The sequence below is a fragment of the Thunnus maccoyii genome, chromosome 22 (genome assembly GCF_910596095.1).
Source record: "Thunnus maccoyii chromosome 22, fThuMac1.1, whole genome shotgun sequence".
In the NCBI taxonomy this organism is placed as follows: domain Eukaryota; kingdom Metazoa; phylum Chordata; class Actinopteri; order Scombriformes; family Scombridae; genus Thunnus; species Thunnus maccoyii.
In genome coordinates, this window is record NC_056554.1 from 15,265,953 (window position 1) to 15,284,703 (window position 18,751).

The following is an 18,751-nucleotide window of genomic DNA, read 5'->3' on the forward strand; positions in this document are numbered from 1 at the left end:
AAACATTCACACATGTCACCAGCAAGACACTTGTCTTGCATAGCCACATTGTTAGGCCAGCTTGACCATTGAGAGATGTACAGCTTTGAATCCAGCTACGCTCCTTCCAACACCTGTAGAAGGGATTCCTCGTGATTGTGTGGCAATTACCGATGAATTAACCCTACCTCGCGCTGATTTGATTGACACACCTTTACCTGATGCAGACATTGTGATGTTTGTAAATGGTTCTGCAAGCAAACATGTAGATGGGATTAACAGAGTTGGTTATGCTGTAGTTACACTGCATGAAGTTTTATAGTCTGGAGCTTTGCCTTCTAATTTCTCTGCCCAGGCAGCAGAATTAGTTGCATTGTCAGCTGCGTGCAGGTTAGGGAAAGATAAGAAGGTCACGATCTGGACAGACAGTCAGTATGCCTTTTCCACTTTGTTTACCTTTGCACAGTAGTGGAGGAATCGAGGAATGATAACATCCACAGGTCGGCCAGTAACACATAAGGATTTATTGTTGAAATTACTTGATGAAATACAGCTGCCTGCCAAGGTCGCTGTCTGCAAGTGTGTGGCACATACAAACAATACAGACAGTGTGTCTCGTGGGAACAGGAAGGCAGATGAAGCAGCAAAGAAAGCAGCTCGCGAGAGTGTTAGTCATTCTTTCTCTGTACAGATTGACAAAGCTCAAGTAGCCACTGACCTTTTAATAGACATGCAACATAGTTCTCCTAAACAAGAAAAACAGTTTTGGAAGACTAAGGGAGTTAGTCAAGACGCAGATGGTCTTTACATCTGACCTGCAGGTAAACCAATTTTACCAAAGTCTCTCTATCGCTATGCAGCTATGACGAGCCATGGAGTCACTCATGTCTCGTCAGGGGGGGTGGTGAGCTTAGTTGAACAAACGTATACAGCATATGGATTGGGGAATTATTTCAAAAAATATTGCTCACAATGTTTGATTTGTGCAAAGAACAATCCACAGGGAAATTATAAGGTTAAATCAGGCTCTTTTCCAGAACCTGTGTATCCTTTTCAGTACATTGAGATGGATTTCATCGAGTTAAATAGATGTGAAGGGAAAAAATATGCATTAGTGATTGTGGATAAGTTTTCAAAATGGGTTGAAATATTTCCTGTTGGAAATCCAGACGCTATAGCAGTTGCAAAGGCTTTGTGTAAGCATATTGTACCATCTTTTGGAATACCAGAAAAAAACTATTGTGATAATGGAACACATTTTGTAAATACAGTGATTACTAAAATGTCACAAAGTCTTGGGATACAAGTTAAATACCACTGTGCTTATCATCCACAGTCAGCAGGCTTTGTGGAGAGGACTAATCAAACTATTAAAAGTAAATTGAGAAAAGCAATGGCAGAGACTGGGAAAAATTGGGTTTACTGTCTACCTTTGGTTTTAACAGCAATGCACATTACACCTACCAAAGATGGTTTGTCACCCTTCGAGGTTTTATTTGGGAGAAGTTACCAAATTCCTGAACTACGACATACACCAGCTCAAGAAGCTGAGGACAGTCTAGCTGACTATATGAGAAAAACCTTATGTCATAGACAATTGCATGCAAATGTTTTACCACCATATTTGTTTGATGTTATTCCAGAACCAGAATCAGATCTCAAGCCAGGGGACCTGGTCCTGATCAAGGTGTTCCGGAGGAAAAAGTGGACTGAGCCACAGTGGGAGGGGCCTTATACCGTGCTACTGACCACTCCAACAGCAGTTCGAGTTGAGGGCCAGACCACGTGGGTATATAAGACACATTGTAAAGTGCCACCGGTGAGTGAGTAGTGGGTCCGTACTGCCTTCTCAGCCACTCCTCAGGTGACCTGTAAGTCCGGCTACACAGGGGGCGCTGTACAGATAGAGGTGCAGTGTCGTCTCAAACCGGTGAAGATTTTGGTGTTTTTTCAAAGTGGGCCCTGAGGATTTAGGAGTTGAAAGGCTTTCGGGCTGCTGCTGCCACCTGGTGGACTCGGGAAATATTGAAGTCATGGCGTCCCAGAGGAACAGACAACCTCCATCACCAGCACAGGAGACTCCAGCAACCATATCCTTCCTACAGTGGTGGTATTATTGGTTACTGTGCAAAAGAGTGATGATTGTTTTGTTCTGTGTGACTGTTTTGATGATACCAATCTGCATATGGTTCTTCCCTACTATTCGTCCTTATCTATCATTGCTCAGAGGTGCCCGGTCTATGGAAGATGATGTCATCAGCCACGCTCAGGATGTCTGGCTGAGAATGATCTCTGCAAGGAAATCACACTCCACCATGTACACACTTAACTTTTGGTATTCCTATGCCAAGTATGTTGCTGAATCCAAGAACTGCTCTAATTGCTATGTGTGCAGCCATATGCCGATTGCTACAAACAACCCCCATGTTGTCCCCAGACCTGTTAAAGACTTAAAGAGTTTGTTTCCTGATATCTTGGTTTCTAGTGTTGACTCATCAGTTTTAAATCAAACAGTTTTTAGGGCAACTGGAAATGTGTTGCCAGCACTATGACCTTCTTCAGGTTGCAAGTTTTCTAGGTTTAAGATTCTCAGTGCTGGGAGTGAACCCTTGCTTGGGCCGGTCCATTTGAGACCCGAAATTAAATTGGATTGTTTTGCTCAAAAATTTGTTCTGTCTGAGTCCTCCTCCGTGAAAGTAGGAAAGATCCCAAAACTTTTCTGCTCCACTATTTCAAGTCCTTGTACCTTGAATATTGGCAGAGCATCTCTAAATTATTCACAGATAGTGATGGGCAGTGCGTGTGCACCTTACTTCATCGTGCCAGACGTCCTTGGGACATATCCACAGACTGATGTAATGTTTCTCTGTGGGTACTACATGTATGCTCACCTTCCTCCTGGCTGGGTGGGTCGCTGTGCGGCTGTGGAGCCGACTGATCACTCCTTCATTGTTTCAGCTATGCCCCACCCTGGTGAACTTCCGGGTAAGCAGCGTATGAGGAGAGATGTAAGTCAGCCGCATGATCCTGTCTGGGGCTCTAATGTTCCAGAAGACCATAAGTTGTGGTCCACGGGTGAAAAAGTCATGCTGTCACTCTTCCCGTCTCTTGGAGTGGGTAAAGTGATGCTGAGGATGGAAACTATGAACTACAGGTTCTCTGGGTTCGTAAACACTACGTTGGCTATGTGGCAGGCTGAACGGGAGGAGTTGAGAGGCCTCAGGGCCGTTGCCCTTCAGAACCGCATTGTGTTAGATCAACTCACTGCAGCCACTGGAGGTGTGTGTGCTCTCGTAGGTGCCTCATGCTGCACATACATCCCTGCTAATGATGATGAGGGAGGAGTCATTCAGCAGGCAATTGCTAATCTGACCTCATTGCGTGATGCTGTTGATCATGACTCAAAATTTGACAGGTCCTGGTTCGTAACCGGTCCATGGTACGCTGTTTGTTTGAAATTATTGGCTCCAGTCACCCCATTTTTGATTCTGATCTTTGTAAGTGTTTGTTGCATCATTCCCATTATCAAGGCACTGATAAAGAAGACTGTGACTATGGTCATGCACCAGGAAGCGAGATATCAAGAGCAACTTCTACTTTTGGATCTGTGATGTAATGTTACAAAAGAAGGATTCTTTATGACGTTAATATTGAAAATCGTGAGAAGTGATATTGACTGATGATTCTGATGGAAACGTTGTAACTTACTGATGTGATGTATTTTGATCATTTTCATCAATTATGATGGTATAACCGAAATTGTCAAAATTATTAATCATTATTAATCATTATTAATCATTAGCAATTAATTACTGACTTAGGCATAGTTGATGTTGATTGATTTCACTATGATTGTAATCTTTTATCATGTAACCATTAATCTTATATCTATGTTCATTCATGACGATTCTGATGTTGATTTGATTTTATCCTGTATTACGAATAACCTAATCAATTACACATTTAGTTCTCACTATACATTTTTTCTATGTTTTTGATTTTATTCATTTGTTTCACAAAGTATAAACAGGGGGGAAATGATAGAAAAATCCATGTATTAGTTAAGTAGGTATGGTCATATGTATGTATATATTTGGCGGCAGGGCCTTCAGGGGAACACTATAATAGACATATGGACATCATGATCATCATCATCAGAGCTCTGTAAAGCTTTGTCTAGGTCTGTTAGAAGGAATCTGTAAACAACTAGAGGTGCCTCCCCAGGGCATCAAGGCCGTCAATATATACTAGTGACTTTCCTTTGTCTTGTCAGAATTCTCCACGGAGACTCTGCGTACTCTCCGTGTCTACAATATATGTTTGGTTTGGATTAAAGAGACGCTTGACTTCAACCAACCTCAGTCTATTTGGTAATTTTTACCTATCACTATTGTATTCTCTTCAAAAGCATAAATTGTTAATCGTACCTGTACAGTAGTCTGGTGACTGTATGTGGCTCCTGTTAGTCTCTCCCTGCAGATGACCACTACCCCAGCCACAGGTCGACCATGGGTGTCCATCCGGCAGTGGACAGCATAAGCCAACACGTTAGTCTGGGTGGACAGAAAGTAAGGAGGAAGGTAGCATGAGAAAAGTCAAAACTATGACTGAAAACTCTGAGAAACTTTACATTTATCTTGGTTCATAAAGTTTAAAGACGTAATCTGCTCAATTTTTTATACAAAAAAGGATGTTTCATCTCTCTATCAACCTATCATCGTTCTATAAAGGTTTATGGTGTTGAATAACTGTCTCCAATTCCAGGAAATGTATTCTAATGTACAGAAAGTCACCCATTTTAGTTTTTTAGTTTTTGTCAAGTAAATGTTGTTTTATAACCAAACAGCACCACCTAGAGAAACTCAAGTGTCATGAAAATATAAGAAAAAAAACTATTTGTCACTATTTTGATCATCGATTAATCATTTTGGGTCATTTTTAAGAAAAAAAATAATTAAATTCTCAGAATCCAGCTTCTCAAATATCAATATTTTCTGGTTTCTTTAGTCCTCTATGATAGTAAAATAAATATCTTTGGGTTTTGGACAGTTCATCAAGACAAAACACAATATTTGAGAACACCGCATTGGGCTTTGAGAAACAGTTATTAACATTTTTCACCATTTCCAGATATTTTACAGACCAAACGACTAATTGGTTAATCGAGAAAATAATCAAAAGATGAATCAATAATGAAAATATCACAGTGCAAAAAAGTCACAGCAATGAGTACTTTACAATGTGACCAAACAGTAGATTATTACTTTCACATCCATTCACACAGTAAAGTCTGTTTCCAACCTCTAAGTACTTACTGAAGTACTAACAAATGATTTGATTAAGGCTGCAACTAGCAATTATTTTTTTCAATATCATCATCTCAATGTTTTCAGTGAGTCTTCACCTCTGCTCTACACTTGTCGGTGGCCTGTACGTGGAGGTAAAGCAGGAAGTCGGTGTCAGGGAGTCCGGCACCTTCAGGTTTGAGAACAGTCTTGCGAGGTGAATCTGCCTCTGGATATACATCACATCCAGCAAGATGATCATCTGGGATCTGACAGTGACAGGGATGGAAAAAAAGATGCTTCTTTTGTGTCATTAAGAGAAGAGGAACACATACAAGTGCACAATGTACTTTTCAGCTTGCAAAAATAACAAAAACTAAGTCAGACTAATACTTACTGTCACATCCAGACAGGTCTCAGATCTGTAGTTGTTGTTGGCTCTACCACACCTGCAAGAAGATCATTTTAACTATATGTTTGTACACTTTTATTAAAATTTCTCCTTCATTCAACGGTGCGCAATGAAACGGGAGAGACAAGTCATCACATATGAGACATATTTGTACTAATTCACCTAATTTATCTAGTATTATTGAGGGCTGACAGATCAAAAATGATCAAGGTTACTCTGTCACTTCTGGTGATTTTTATTGCTGTAACAGAAAGTTTATATAACCCTCTATTTGACAAAATGGTGCTCTCATAGGATGTGTGGACATTTCAGTTCCATCAGTTTAAAAAATATAAATCTGTGAATCGATATGTAGACTAAAAATTGTAATTTTAATCTGTCTCGTGTGTTTAAAGGATTGCAACTCGGCACGAAGATTCTTCTTTCACTTCTTTACTTGCAGGTGATAACAAACACACAGACACATACACCAACCTGTTGTAGTTAATAGTGCTTGAGTTCCTCCATAGAAACTTGCAGTACTTGTCGATGTCTCTGCTGAGCAGCAAAGGGCCCGGTACTCTGTCAACTGTCAAAAGTCAGCATTTCATACACGTTAGTCTCCGTGTGTGGGTATGACTTAAGCCACTTTCAGGGGCACAAACCTCTATGTAAATACCTCAAAAGTGACTTAGACAAGTGTGTGTGTCTTTCATCACCTGAGAGTAAAGAAGACACCATCCTCACAGCCTCTTTCACAGCTGCATCCAGCCTGTCTTTCTCAGCCTCTGATAGGCTGGCACTCTCTTTTGGAATCCAGGTCCGGATTCTGATTGGCTGTGGGGAGGCAGCAGTGGGCGGGGCTAACTCTTCCAGGGTGTTCCTCTGATTCACTGCTTGCAGAGCTGATGCCTTCAGTCCTGGATGAGCAGTTTGTTGCTCAGATGGGTGCTCTTGCCCGGTCAGGGCTCTGAGTCTGGTCTCGTTGGGTGGGCTGTCTGGGTCGATGGGTGCAGCTCCGACCACTCTGACCTGAGCCTGAACCTCATCAAAGATGCACTTCTGCAGGGCTCCAGGGAGCTCAACCACCACCACCACCGCAAGCACCACCAGCATCCCCACCCAGAGTCTCTGGGATGGAGGCAAAGTCATAATTACAGCTGGGACCTATTTTAGGGTCACAGTGAGGATGAGGATTAGTTGTTGGACATTTTGCCTGAAGAGATTTCCTGAGCAGCATGATGTTAAGATACAAAATGATGCAAGGTTTCCATTTCTCTTTTTATCTATTATTCCCTGCGTGCTCCTTAACAACTTAATTTAATTATGTAAAACCTATTTGGATGGACAGTTAAGGTCGCTGAGGTCATTTAAAAAACTAATGTGCTGGCCTCAGTTAAGTATATTTAAATGTGACAAGTTGTAATAAAAAATTACAGAATATAAAATTGTTAGTTTACTGAATAAACATGAGTTTTGTTTGTGACCTCAGTCTTTCTAACATCCTGTGTACAACAATGCTGATGTCTTGTAGGTAATCTAAGCTGTTCAATAACTGAATGCAAACATGAACTGAACTGAACTGAAATTATTGAACTGATTGCAGATGTGGTCAAATTCTGCATATGTGTTGTGCAATCAACATGAAGTACATCCAACATTAGTCTGCTTAGCCAGCTTGTTTAGTGGCCAAGGCCTGCTGTATGTTGCATTAGCGATTTTAAGCATCAGTCACAAAAGGCATACAGTATTAAACATTGTCAAATTGTCCTTTTCATTTATCAAAATTACAATTTTAACAGCTTATTGAGGGCTTTAAAAGGTGAGTGTAACATGCAAACATTTCCATGTGCTTATTCAAAACCTCAATAAATTGTTTTTTTCCCCTTGTCGTCTCAAAGATCAGCTGGTTCTGCCAGCGAGTCTCACTTTGGGTAGATCTGCTAGAAAAGAATGAGGCCTGCCGAGACAGCGGTTAACAATAAAATGAAAAATTCAACATCAGCAACCCTCCCGCAGCAGATTTACCAATTAAGCACAAAGTGGCTGATATAATTACCTTGTAGGTTAATGGATCCTCAATCCATCCATGTAGTCCCGAACCTCAGAGCAGAGAGCTTCTAATTGTGTTCAGACGTTACTGCACATTTATCTTTAAACGGCTCACCAGAGTGAAGATGTGAACTCTCTCGGGAGTCTGTGTGAATTTTTACAGGACTTTTGAATACAAAGCACAATGCAACATCTGTTACTAAGGTGTCAGGTCCTTTCTTCCTGTATTTTGTTCACCCACTTAACCCCCGATACACACACACACACACACACACACACACAAACACACACAAAACACTCAATACCCAACAGCTAAAAGTGCAAATCGTTTAATGTCAGCCACATTTTTACTTATATACAGTGAAGTTGACCCTAATAAAATCATAAAATCACTTTCTCTCTTATTTACCTCATTATATTGTAAATTTAAAACTTCCAGCTACTCCACATCGACCCTAATACATTCAACAAAGCAAAACTGAACAAACTTAAGAGAGAAAGAGAGAGAGAGAGAGAAAAAAAAAAAAAAAAAAGAACTTGCTGAAATAAAAACACCATAAAATGTACAATAATACAAATGGCACACCACAAGTCTGTTGTGTCAAAATGTGACAAGAATGCGATCGCTTCCCCTCAGGGGTTGAAGATTCAAGTTGAGTTTGTTTTGTGAACTCGGGGCCCCTTTCATCACTAGGGCGCTGTGTACACACCGCACACTCACACACACACACACACACACACACACACACATCCTAAAATCAGGCACCTAAGAGATTGTCTTTTGACACGTTTGCTTTTGAGACTACATACATTCACTTGGGAAGGGTGCACACCTGTATAACCAGAACACGCGATTATGTTGCCATGTGCACTAAAAACCGGAGGAGGGTCCCAAAAAAGTTATTGCCAGCTTGCAGAGTAGACATGCAGTTTTTTCACGTTATAATAAAGCCATTGATGTGTGTGTATGCGTGCTTTGATGTGAGGAAAAACGTGTGCCTGTGTGTTTGGGTGTGCAGCGTGTATCTAAATCTCCTCAAACCATCTACAGGAAACTCCTCAAAAGGCACTTAAATAGGGGATTTTTCTTTTTTTTTTTTTTCCTCTATAATATCTGATATAACATGAGACTCAATGTTAGTGGCAGAAGTATGTGGAGACAATCCACATCTACAAACATACTCCACTGTCTACGTAAGACTAAAAATGCAAATGCATTCACACAGTTGCAGTCATACAAACACGATTGCCTTCCGTCGTGTTGTCTAAAAACTCATTCGGTTGGACAGTCGCCTGCCTCAGTATCTGGATAGGGAAGATTCATCTGTGCAAAAGTTTACCTTCAAATGTGCAGCCTAGCATGAATTAAGTGCACATCCAATACTCACCGACGCTTACTCACAAACATACGTCAGCCTTGCTTTTCGTCTAAAACTTATACTTTCTTAAGGAGGTCTTTAAAAAAAAAAAAAAAAAAAAAAAAAAAAAAAAGTAGAATACTTGACTCAGTAAGTCATCAAATCCAACTCAAAGCAATTTCAAAAAGGCACCAGACTTGCACAGTGAGGGTGAGTCTCGCCGTGGGCCACTCCTGTGCTGAAGTTCAAACATATGTGGAAAGACTGGGTTTCAGTTATTATCAGTGAGTAAAGGAGAAAGAGTAGAGGTGAGGGGGGAGTGGGAGGGGGCTGCAGGGTGGGTGAGGAAGTCCTGGCGTCGTTCAGGTGAGCATGGGCACGTCGTCCTCTGAAGTGGTGTCTTCAGACAGCGGGATGAGCAGCACCTCGTCGTCCGAGGAAGACGAGGAGGAGGAGAACGACGGGGAGATGGAGAGGGGCATGTAGTTGGTGGAGGAGGATGAGGGCGATGCTCTGAAGAGGGAGATGCTCAGGCCCAGCGTGTGGAAGATGGAGGCCAGAGAGGGGCTGCTCGGTGGGGGGACGGCGACGGGGGGAGTTTGGGGAGTGGCCACGGGTGGAGCTGGGGGAGCGTACGGAGGTGGAGGCGGGGAAGCGACAGGCGGCGTCGGTAGTGGCGGTAGAGGAGACGGTGCTTCGCGCTGTTGCTGCTGCTCCGACTGACCCAACAAGCCAAGTTTCTGAGGCACCGGCTGGTTGACCGCCTCCACAGCCGACGAGAAGCTGGTGGGAGCGGAGTGAGCCGGCGTCTGACCGGGAGGAGCGGCGTCTGCCTGCTGCTGGCTGGAGCTTGACGCCTGAGAGGGTCTGGAGGGAGGTCTGGGGATTAGGCCCCACCTCCTCATGCGGCGAACGGCTCGGCGGATGAATCGGGGCCTGCGTCTGCGGTGCGGGGAGTTGACGGCGTCCTGGCGGAGGAGCTGGAGAATCCCCCTCAGAGAAAGAGATGAAGTCTGATGGAGGAACGAGATTAAGATGAGACTTAATTGATGCCCAGAGGGAAAATTCACATGTTACAGCAGTGCAGCAAACAAGGAAACACATAAGAACCAGGAGTAATAAATGCAAACAAAATAAGAAGTCAAGAGTAGAGAAGTTGCAGTAGAGGAAGAGCAACAACTCATATATTTGTCACTTTCCTCCTAATCAGCATTAAAATCATTTCATCTACTATGGCTTTGTATTCACAAGACACTGATCTAAGTTTAGAGAGCAGAGTAGGTGGTTTGGGCGAATACCAAGAGACAGAGCGTGCTTTGTTTTAATCCTTCCAACCCCCTCACCACCTCAGCTGTCTGCACCAACTAATAGAGCACCTTAAAGTGAACCAACGGCTCGATCTTAAAGCTCTCCCTACTTCGGCCTTCAGCCTGCTGGGGATTAATAAGCACATGACTTTAAGACAGATGACACAAGAGACAGCTTAGATGACAACACACTGCACGTGGCCTCTTTTCTGATGAATGAATATACTGTCACTTTACTTCTCCTTATTTTCAGTTTTTAGTACCGGGGGTTTTCCCACTTCCCTACTCTTTCAAACTACAGCATTTAAATAATTTATAATGGTCCTTTATGACTGCAGAAGATGTTTTGCATTACTGTGGCTTTAAATTAGTATAATTTCATGATGCTGTTAAGATGCTACCAAATAAGTCTGTGTCCTGTGTCAGGGTTAAAAACTGGACACGGAGGTCAAAGATGCAACGCCAGACTGACAACCAGCTCATCAGAATCAGGTAATAGTTGCTTAAAAACATGTGAGCAGCACTGGGTTGTTATCTGTAATGTTGTTATATGTAAATGCTCGACCATGTCAGCAGCTTTAAAAATACCAGGAATCAGTCAACACAACAATGGATTCAGGATACTGGTTAACATTTCAGCACTGTGTATCCCTGCAGGCAGGTACTAGGTCTTGCGGCGTTCAAATCTCTCACCTCATTAGGGTTTTCTGTCGGGAAGTCCTCAACTGGGGGGATGATGCCCTGGGCGATCAGCTGACCGTATGACGGAGGAGCCTGCTGCTGGATCAGCTCCGCTTCCTGACGGCTGATTGGTGCGAACATGCTGCCAGGAAACAAACACGTTAAGATGCATTCACACACTTAAAGCGCTTGACAGACACAGGCACAGAACATCCTTTTGCAGTGAAGTTAAACCACCGACTGTCGCCATCATCACTGTAACGGAGACCATTAAGTTGAATGGTTAATTGGGATTTGTGTTATTATTTCATATGGCTGTGGTCCCACCTAAGTAGTCTTGTCCACCTTATTACCTGCAGCCAGGAGGGTAAATAAGGCAGCTGTGTCTCATGGTGTCTGTGTGGAAGACAAATGCCTCTCTGTGGGAAAACTTAAAGCCACCGCCGGTCTATCAGGACACGCACCATACATCGCTTTTCTTTTTTTTATCCCTTAAACAGGCAAGAGTGGAAAATGAGTTGTAAAAAAAAATAATTGGATGTTATTACTTATCTCATTTCCACACATATCTTTTAAATATTTTGGATTTTATTAGTTGTATCTCCCAGGATACATTGCCTTATCTAAGGTATAAAAATGTTTTATGTGATGAAGAGAAGTGATCCCTGGTCATTAACATCACACATACTAGTTTTTAAACTGATTTTATCATTTCTATCTAAAAAGGACAAGGCACGTTCAAATGCACAACCATCTTAACTGATTCATCTTACATCTTAACCTTGAACATCTGGGCGTAGGTATCTCTTTTCCCCAAAATACTGAAGCTCAATGCTATGTTCTTGAGACCAAAACCTTGGCACACGGTGCAACCAAAAGCAACTGAGGTTAGCAAAATACCAGTGTTCGGGAGCCTCTGTGCAGCGTTGTTCCGAAACGTGAGTAAACATCTGTGGCATTGCTTTGGAAACGCTTGGGTAGCGTAGCTCCTTTTAAGGAATAGGCTGGTGTGTATTTTGTGCGGGTGGCATGTGAGAGGTTACATGAGTGAGCCAGCAGCAAGAAAGTGACGGTGAATGTGAGCGGAGCAGAGGAAAGGTTAACAGTAAGTTGTCGATCTGGCAGTAAATGTACAGAACAGTAAAGGTAGCAACGACAGGTTAACGCAACCTGCAGACACTAAACAAAATACAGAAATAGAGAAGGAGCTAGAGCAGCAGAAGAATAACCAGACCAGGTAGAGTAGATAAAAAACTATAAGAAGAACTATATGATGTTACCTGTACTCCCTGGTCCTGAGTGAGTACAGTTTACAAGTGCAGCCCATGGCGATAACCAGCAGAAGCCCGCAAACCAGGCTGCCCACCGTTGCCGCGGTGATGACCTTGCGGGGCAGGATGACGGTGCAGTTCAGCTCGTCTGTACCGTCCTTGCAGTCCACCTGGCCGTCACAACGCCAGCTCTCAAACACACACCTGCGGACGGGACAATGAGTCATTTGTGTGTTTGAGCATGAAGGAATATAATAAGAGAGAGGTTTAGTTTCACTTGCGATATGACCAATAAAACCACAGGATTGTAAAACCAGCAACCAAAGCACATAATGAGATACTGAAATAGCGTAACAGATTATGTAATAAGGTGTTATGGATTAAGCATTATATTAGTTAATGTAGGAGATGACACAAGATGCATCCTTATAAAAACTCCCATCATAAGCAGCTTTGTGTCATATCTGCAGCTCTAAATGGATCAGATAGAGCTTCTTTTTTCCATTCTTAACCTCCTAGGTTGAAATACATATCGTCATTACGCTGAATGCAACAATAAATTGAAACAGAAACATAAGGCACATTCCTCGGTTGAAAATGTCTCATTTTACTGAAGTGTAACACAACTGTAAACCCATAAATTACACAGATATCAGGTCCAATTCTCCAGAAGACTCTATTCTGACTGTCAGACGATCACATGCCTGCACACACCCTGTGACTCACACGCTTAGGTTGTAACCAAAACACACCGAGGCCTGATACTAAAGACACATACCATTTTAGCTAATGTGACAAAACAATCTACAAACAAAACAAAAGTAGTGGCTGAACAGCTACTAAACGGTAAAAAAAAAGTAAACTGCTGTTTCCAAGGTCAAGAATGAACTTTGAACATCAACTTTGAAGTCAACATGGATGAGAAATTCCTACAGGCGCTCAGAATAATGGAAAGTTTGAACATCTACAGTCACACAGCAACAACACAAACTCAATTTGCTGATGAGAAACATGTGCGCTTCGGAGCAGCTACAGAAATAGACCTTGAGGTGCGACTGCTTTGTCAACTACTGTTTCCAAAGTCAAGAATCAACAATAAAACTAAACTTTAGTTCATTCTTAATGAAGCTGAACTGAAAAGCTGGAAAAACTAAATCACATAACTGTCCTCTCTGAGTCAGGGTACACTGACCTGTCGCTGTCGCAGTGGAAGGTCCCTGGCTGGCACACGGTACAGTCCCTCTCGTCGCTGCCATCGGCGCAGTACAGCTGGTAGTTGCATCTCTCACTGACTGGGTAGCACACCGGCCTGCCAGCGAAGTGGCTGGATGACACCGCCCTCTGCCCCGCCATTCCACAGGCGAACTGGTTCAGACTGCAGCCCCTGCACCCCTCCTCGTCCTTCCCCGTCTCTGGACAGTCCCATTCCCCGTTGCAGCGTTGCTCCTGAGTAAAGCAACCTCCTGCTGCGCCACCACACCGGCCTTCCCAGGGAGGGCAGTAGGTCCCGACATGGAATGTAGCGTTAAAGCCGTTCCCCTCTGAGCTGGGAAGAGTCTGATATGTCAATGACAGCAGGCCAGTATGGGATTCTACTTGGACTGGTTTGCCATTGGAGGCGCTGGTGATCTGTCGAAATACACAAAGGAAACATCATGTCACCAAAAGATCCTTTAATATAATTGTTAATAATTATTAGATTAATTTCTCAGTTAAATACACTCACAATTTTGATGACGTCTCCTTTGCCTTGCTCTCCGTTGCGGACAGTGAGTGTGTCCCCGGGCCCCAATGCCAGGTGCTGCAGGTCCAACCTCAGCGGCCGGGAATCTTGGGGGTCCAGAGTCCAGACACAGAGCAGTGGGGGGCCACGAATGGCTGGGGGCAAGAAGGTCCCATAGAAGGTCTGGAGAAGCCCTCCGCAGGGCCACTCAATAGGAGTGGGCGTCACAATGGGCACCCTATGAGGCTCCGGCTTCTCTTGATCCACCTGGGCTTCCTCCTCCTCCCTCTTCTTCAGCAGTGCCCACAGATCAGACAAGTTCCGGTCCCCTGACCTATCAGAGCTCTCAGTTTTATCTGCAGCTTTGTGTCTCTCCAAGCCCCTGTCGCTGTTCCTCTCCGTGTTTGTCTCTGCTTTGTCCTCTTCTGCCTTCGTGCTGCCGTGCTTGGGGGTTTCTGGGGTGTCCACATCTGCAGCGCAGCCTTGTTCATCTGAGCCGAGGCCGTCGCCTTCCCCGAGACACTCCACCTGACCGTTACAGCGCCAGGAGAGGGGTAGGCAACGCCCTCCGAGGCATTCAAAAGATGTTAATGGGCATTCACCAGTGTCTGGAGGAGTAGAAGAAGAACAATTAAAACAAAGGTTAAGAGAGGCAGTTTTGTATACAGTAGATGGGAAAAGACATCATTTCACAATTTGTTCAACAAAAAAACACCATAGAAACACACCTCTGGCGTAACTCAACCGAAACGACGACACAGGGAACAGATGCGGGAGGAAGTGGTGTGTCACTGTAATGTTTCCCCCCGGGAATTCCATTGGCTGCGGCAACTTGGAGCCACAAAGAAGAATCGGCTCACCGCCAGATGAGGATCTTATAGACACCCATTCCTTCTTACACCGAGCTGAAAACTGGGAGAAGCTGCGGAAGGATTTAGAGAAAGAGAGGAGGAAAAAAGTCAAAGGGGAAGTACAGCAGTGGATCCGACTTACAAAACCATACAGAGGGACATGTTGACATTTTTGAGATTTGTTTAGCAGTGTGTGTGCAAGCAAATAACTGGGGGGTGAATCATTTAATTTAATTTTTATGTCGGGTGGCGTTTGTCTTGTGCATCTGGTATTTCAAACTCCCCCAGCGTCTGTACCTGAGAACGACAGGTTCTCCTTCCAAACCCTTGATGATCCAGCAGTCATAGGTAGAGCCGAAGCGGTAGGACCAGCTGTGGTAAGCAGAACTCCTTATCTCTCCCTCTTTGCTGTCTAACACTTGAAGAGAGTACCCACAGTGGTCTGAGAAACAGAAGGACAAAGGTGCAGAGGTTCAGAATTCATAATAGTTTCAGTTTGTGAAGCATAAAGTGTTAAGTTAAGGTGTTAAACCTGCAAGATTTGGAGGAAAATGTCAGCAGCCTGACTAGTTTTTGATTAATTCTTTAGCTCCATATATACAAAACAGTAAAAGTGTTGTTAAATATGATCTGCCTCAGTTCACATTTGCTATGATTATCACTATGACACCCTGTGGGTTAGAGGAATATTATGTAACGAGAATGTGTCACTGAATTATTATTTTATGATATTCACAGACAAAACATGAGATAGTGCTGACTGGTCTGCGTCCTTACCAGAGCTGAGGGCAAACTCAAAACAGCTGCACGCTGTAAAAGGAAATAAGCAAAAAACAGCACAAATCAGGCAGGCGTTTTATCAACATGCATGAGATTGTATATGTTGTGTGACATGAGAAATACAAACACATCCTTTGCTTAATAAACAAATATTTTAAGTAGGTGCTTTGGACAGATACACAAACAGTCAAACACACAAGGATGAATGTGGATTCACTTGCCTGTTATGGTGAAAAGTAGGAGGGTGAAGAAATTGAAAGTGACTGTCATCGTGGTAATGTCTCTCCTCTAAAACACCAGAAATCATAAAAAAATGAAGACTTAAAGGCTAAATAAATGTCAGAAAAGGGTCATTGTAGGAGGTTTTGTTCAGGAAGACATCACCTGCAAAGTGAAAGAAGAGAAGATACGAATAAGAAACACATGAAGTACCTTATACATAAAAAAGAGAAAACATTCAATAAAATAGAGAAAATAAAATCAGAATAAAGGATGCTATTAAGTATGATGAATATAGCTAAACGCCGTAATCAGGTCACAGAATCTGATGAGTCACAGAATAACGTGTTAATACCCATTATCTTGTAATTATGACACAGTAACACATAATTATGTGATATGGTAATTTACAGTTAATATTTTCCTGAGAGCTTCAACGATTAATCAATTAGTTGCCAACGATTAAATTAATCACCAACTATTTTGACAACTGATTAAATTGCTTTGAATCACTTTTTTACAAGGAAATATTCCAAATTCTCTGATTTCAGCTTCTTAAATGTGAATATTTTCTGGTTTCTTTAGTCTTCTATGATAATAAACTAGATATCTATTTAAAATCTATTTACAGAATGGAATAATGATAGTTTTGAAATGAGAAAATAAAACTTGAAATAAAATATTGACTGTACAAAGCAAAGATAGACTGTGCTTTGGACAAAGAAATTAAATATATGAAGGTGACAAGAGTAAAAATTAAATGTGACAATGTGCAATAAACAATTAAATTATGTAATAGTGGAGGTTGAATGCAATGAACAATGTTAAGTCTAGTTTGGTGAAATATATCAAAGCGACAAGTGCAGGGATTAAACGAGAAATGTAAAGTCCAGTAAAGTAATTAATGGATGACTCGAGAAAATAATCAAAAGATGAATCAATAATGAACAGAATTGTTAGTTGTAGCCCTAAATTCTCCTAAAAAAGAAACTAGTATTGAGCATCAATCAAAATCAGTAAAGCACAAAGTTATTTGTAATGGAGATGCAAAGAAATATTATAAATGTATCAGGTCCAGTGGTGGAAAGTAAATAAGTATATTTACTCAAACACTGTACTTAAGTACAATTTTGAGGTACTTATCATATATAATAAGATATCATTCAGAGGGACGAAACCACTACTTTAATACTGTAACTATATCAAGCTGCTAACTCTTTTGTACTTTTACTTAAGTAGGATTCTTCGTGCAGGACTTTTACTAGTAATTAAGTATTTTTACATTACTGTATTGGTACTTTAACTTAACTGATCAGGTCTCTATAAAGGAAACTTACCATCATTATAAGTTGGTTTACATTGCATTTCTATTTATAAAACCAAACCCACGCCCTTGTGTGTATTAGCAGGAAAACAATACACAGATGTAGTTGTCGAGGCCTCTTCTATGAGGTTGTTTTGCTCTTGAACACATCGCTGTCGCACTATTTCCTTCCCATAATCTCCTCAACAATGACGCCAGCGTTTCCCTCGCTAAACAAACATTTTTAAACTCTTGATATTATTCTCAGCAATATAAAACTATTACTTCAGGTCGATTAATACCTCGTTTAGCTTCCTGTGTATTTAGATAATGTCCAGATACAACGTAACGAGTTGGTTTCGGTTTGAAGCAGAAGGAGAGAGTCGTTCCTTTAGCTTCCTGGCGAGCTAACATGCTAATGCTAAACACCCTCGCTTCGTTTTTCGTTTAGTCGCGTTTTTATAAGCGGCGACACCCCAAGAAAAAAGTTTCCAGCACGACACAGAGGGTTATAGAAAAAGAAGAAGTCATAACATGTTGGTCAGAAGCAGTAAAAAACATAATAAAATGATTTTTAAAAAGGGACAAGAGTCGTTACCATGTTAGTCGGCCTTTCTTGTTGACAAGTTCTGAGGTACTTCCGTACATTTCAGCTCATGACGTCAGGGGCGGGGCTTGTGACGTCAGCCGTTAAATGCCTTTTAATCTAGTCATAAAACTTTACTTCATATTTTCTGTTCATATTAAGTGTTTCTATGCTTACTTATACCCCAATTTACGCTGTAAACTCATACATTCCTACAGGCGGCAGCTGCTTTGCAAAAAGAGTGAAAAGTGCAGTGTTTCTTTCTCAACACAAGGTGTCAGTGTTGGTTAGTTCATTCATTCAACAAGAGATTTAATTCACTAAAAAACGGTGCAAAGGACCTGCCGGCAGGGCTCCTTGAGAAGTTTAAAGTAACAGGGTTTACAGTATACAGTGGTGGAAGAAGTACTCAGATCCTTTACAGGACTACAGTGTAAAATTACTCCATTACAAATAGCTAAAATTCCGGCATTTAAGATCCTACTTAAGTAAAGACACAGATTTATTTAAAGGATGGGTTCACAGATTTTCAAGTATGTCTTAAAACAATAATAAGGTGCCCAATTGAACATTGAAATAGGTTTTTCTTCTGACAATCATTCCTCCTGTTCATCCTAGATCCCTTCATAATGCACTTACAATGTAAGTGGGGGTTAAAATCCACAGTCCTCCTTCTGTGCAAAAATATATTTAAAAGTTTATCTGAAGCCAGTTTGAAGCATGAGCTGTCCAAATGAGTCAAATCAAGTAGATATCTTTCAAGGTTACAGTCTTTTTAGTGCCAAGGTTCCTCTTTTTGTTACTATACATCCACCACAGCTCAACAGGGAAACACAAAGGAGGAATTTGACATTAAAAAGACTGTAAATGTGGCAGATATCCACTTGATGTGACTAACTCTGACTGCTGAAGCCTCATATAAGCTTCACGTAAACTTTTAAATGCTTTTTTGCACAAAATGACTG

General features: G+C 41.9%; 3 protein-coding genes across 5 annotated transcripts in view; 1 reads left to right on the forward strand and 2 right to left on the reverse strand.

Annotated features, from left to right (window-relative positions):
• Window positions 1-7,018, reverse strand: part of LOC121889929 (leishmanolysin-like peptidase 2) — a 47,332-nt gene extending 40,314 nt beyond the window's left edge. The window contains exons 1-5 of the mRNA XM_042402166.1: window positions 6,375-7,018; window positions 6,151-6,244; window positions 5,662-5,713; window positions 5,384-5,533; window positions 4,407-4,532 (exon numbers count right to left, since the gene is read on the reverse strand). Of these exons, the coding sequence (XP_042258100.1) occupies window positions 4,407-4,532; window positions 5,384-5,533; window positions 5,662-5,713; window positions 6,151-6,244; window positions 6,375-6,807 (855 nt within the window). The 5' untranslated portion in view covers window positions 6,808-7,018. The remainder of the gene's footprint in view (window positions 1-4,406; window positions 4,533-5,383; window positions 5,534-5,661; window positions 5,714-6,150; window positions 6,245-6,374) is intronic.
• LOC121889937 (syncytin-2-like) lies at window positions 2,552-4,335 on the forward strand. Its single transcript, XM_042402173.1, has one exon. It carries the CDS (start codon window positions 2,769-2,771, stop codon window positions 3,588-3,590), a length of 822 nt encoding a protein of 273 aa, XP_042258107.1. The 5' UTR covers window positions 2,552-2,768; the 3' UTR covers window positions 3,591-4,335.
• Window positions 7,019-8,020: 1,002 nt separating the features above from the next.
• On the reverse strand, window positions 8,021-17,902 carry lrp10 (low density lipoprotein receptor-related protein 10). Of its 3 annotated transcripts, none has more exons than XM_042402162.1 (10): window positions 17,799-17,902; window positions 15,900-16,062; window positions 15,676-15,708; window positions 15,196-15,340; window positions 14,776-14,969; window positions 14,051-14,655; window positions 13,517-13,953; window positions 12,334-12,528; window positions 11,066-11,195; window positions 8,021-10,078 (listed from the first exon to the last, which is right to left on the reverse strand). In XM_042402162.1, exons 2-10 carry the CDS (start codon window positions 15,946-15,948, stop codon window positions 9,428-9,430), a joined length of 2,439 nt encoding a protein of 812 aa, XP_042258096.1. In that variant the 5' UTR covers window positions 15,949-16,062; window positions 17,799-17,902; the 3' UTR covers window positions 8,021-9,427. The 3 variants fall into 3 exon arrangements, with proteins under 3 accessions (XP_042258096.1, XP_042258097.1, XP_042258098.1); XM_042402163.1 differs by lacking the exon at window positions 17,799-17,902 and adding an exon at window positions 17,503-17,744; XM_042402164.1 differs by lacking the exon at window positions 17,799-17,902 and adding an exon at window positions 17,235-17,486.
• Between the last annotated feature and the right edge of the window lie 849 nt (window positions 17,903-18,751).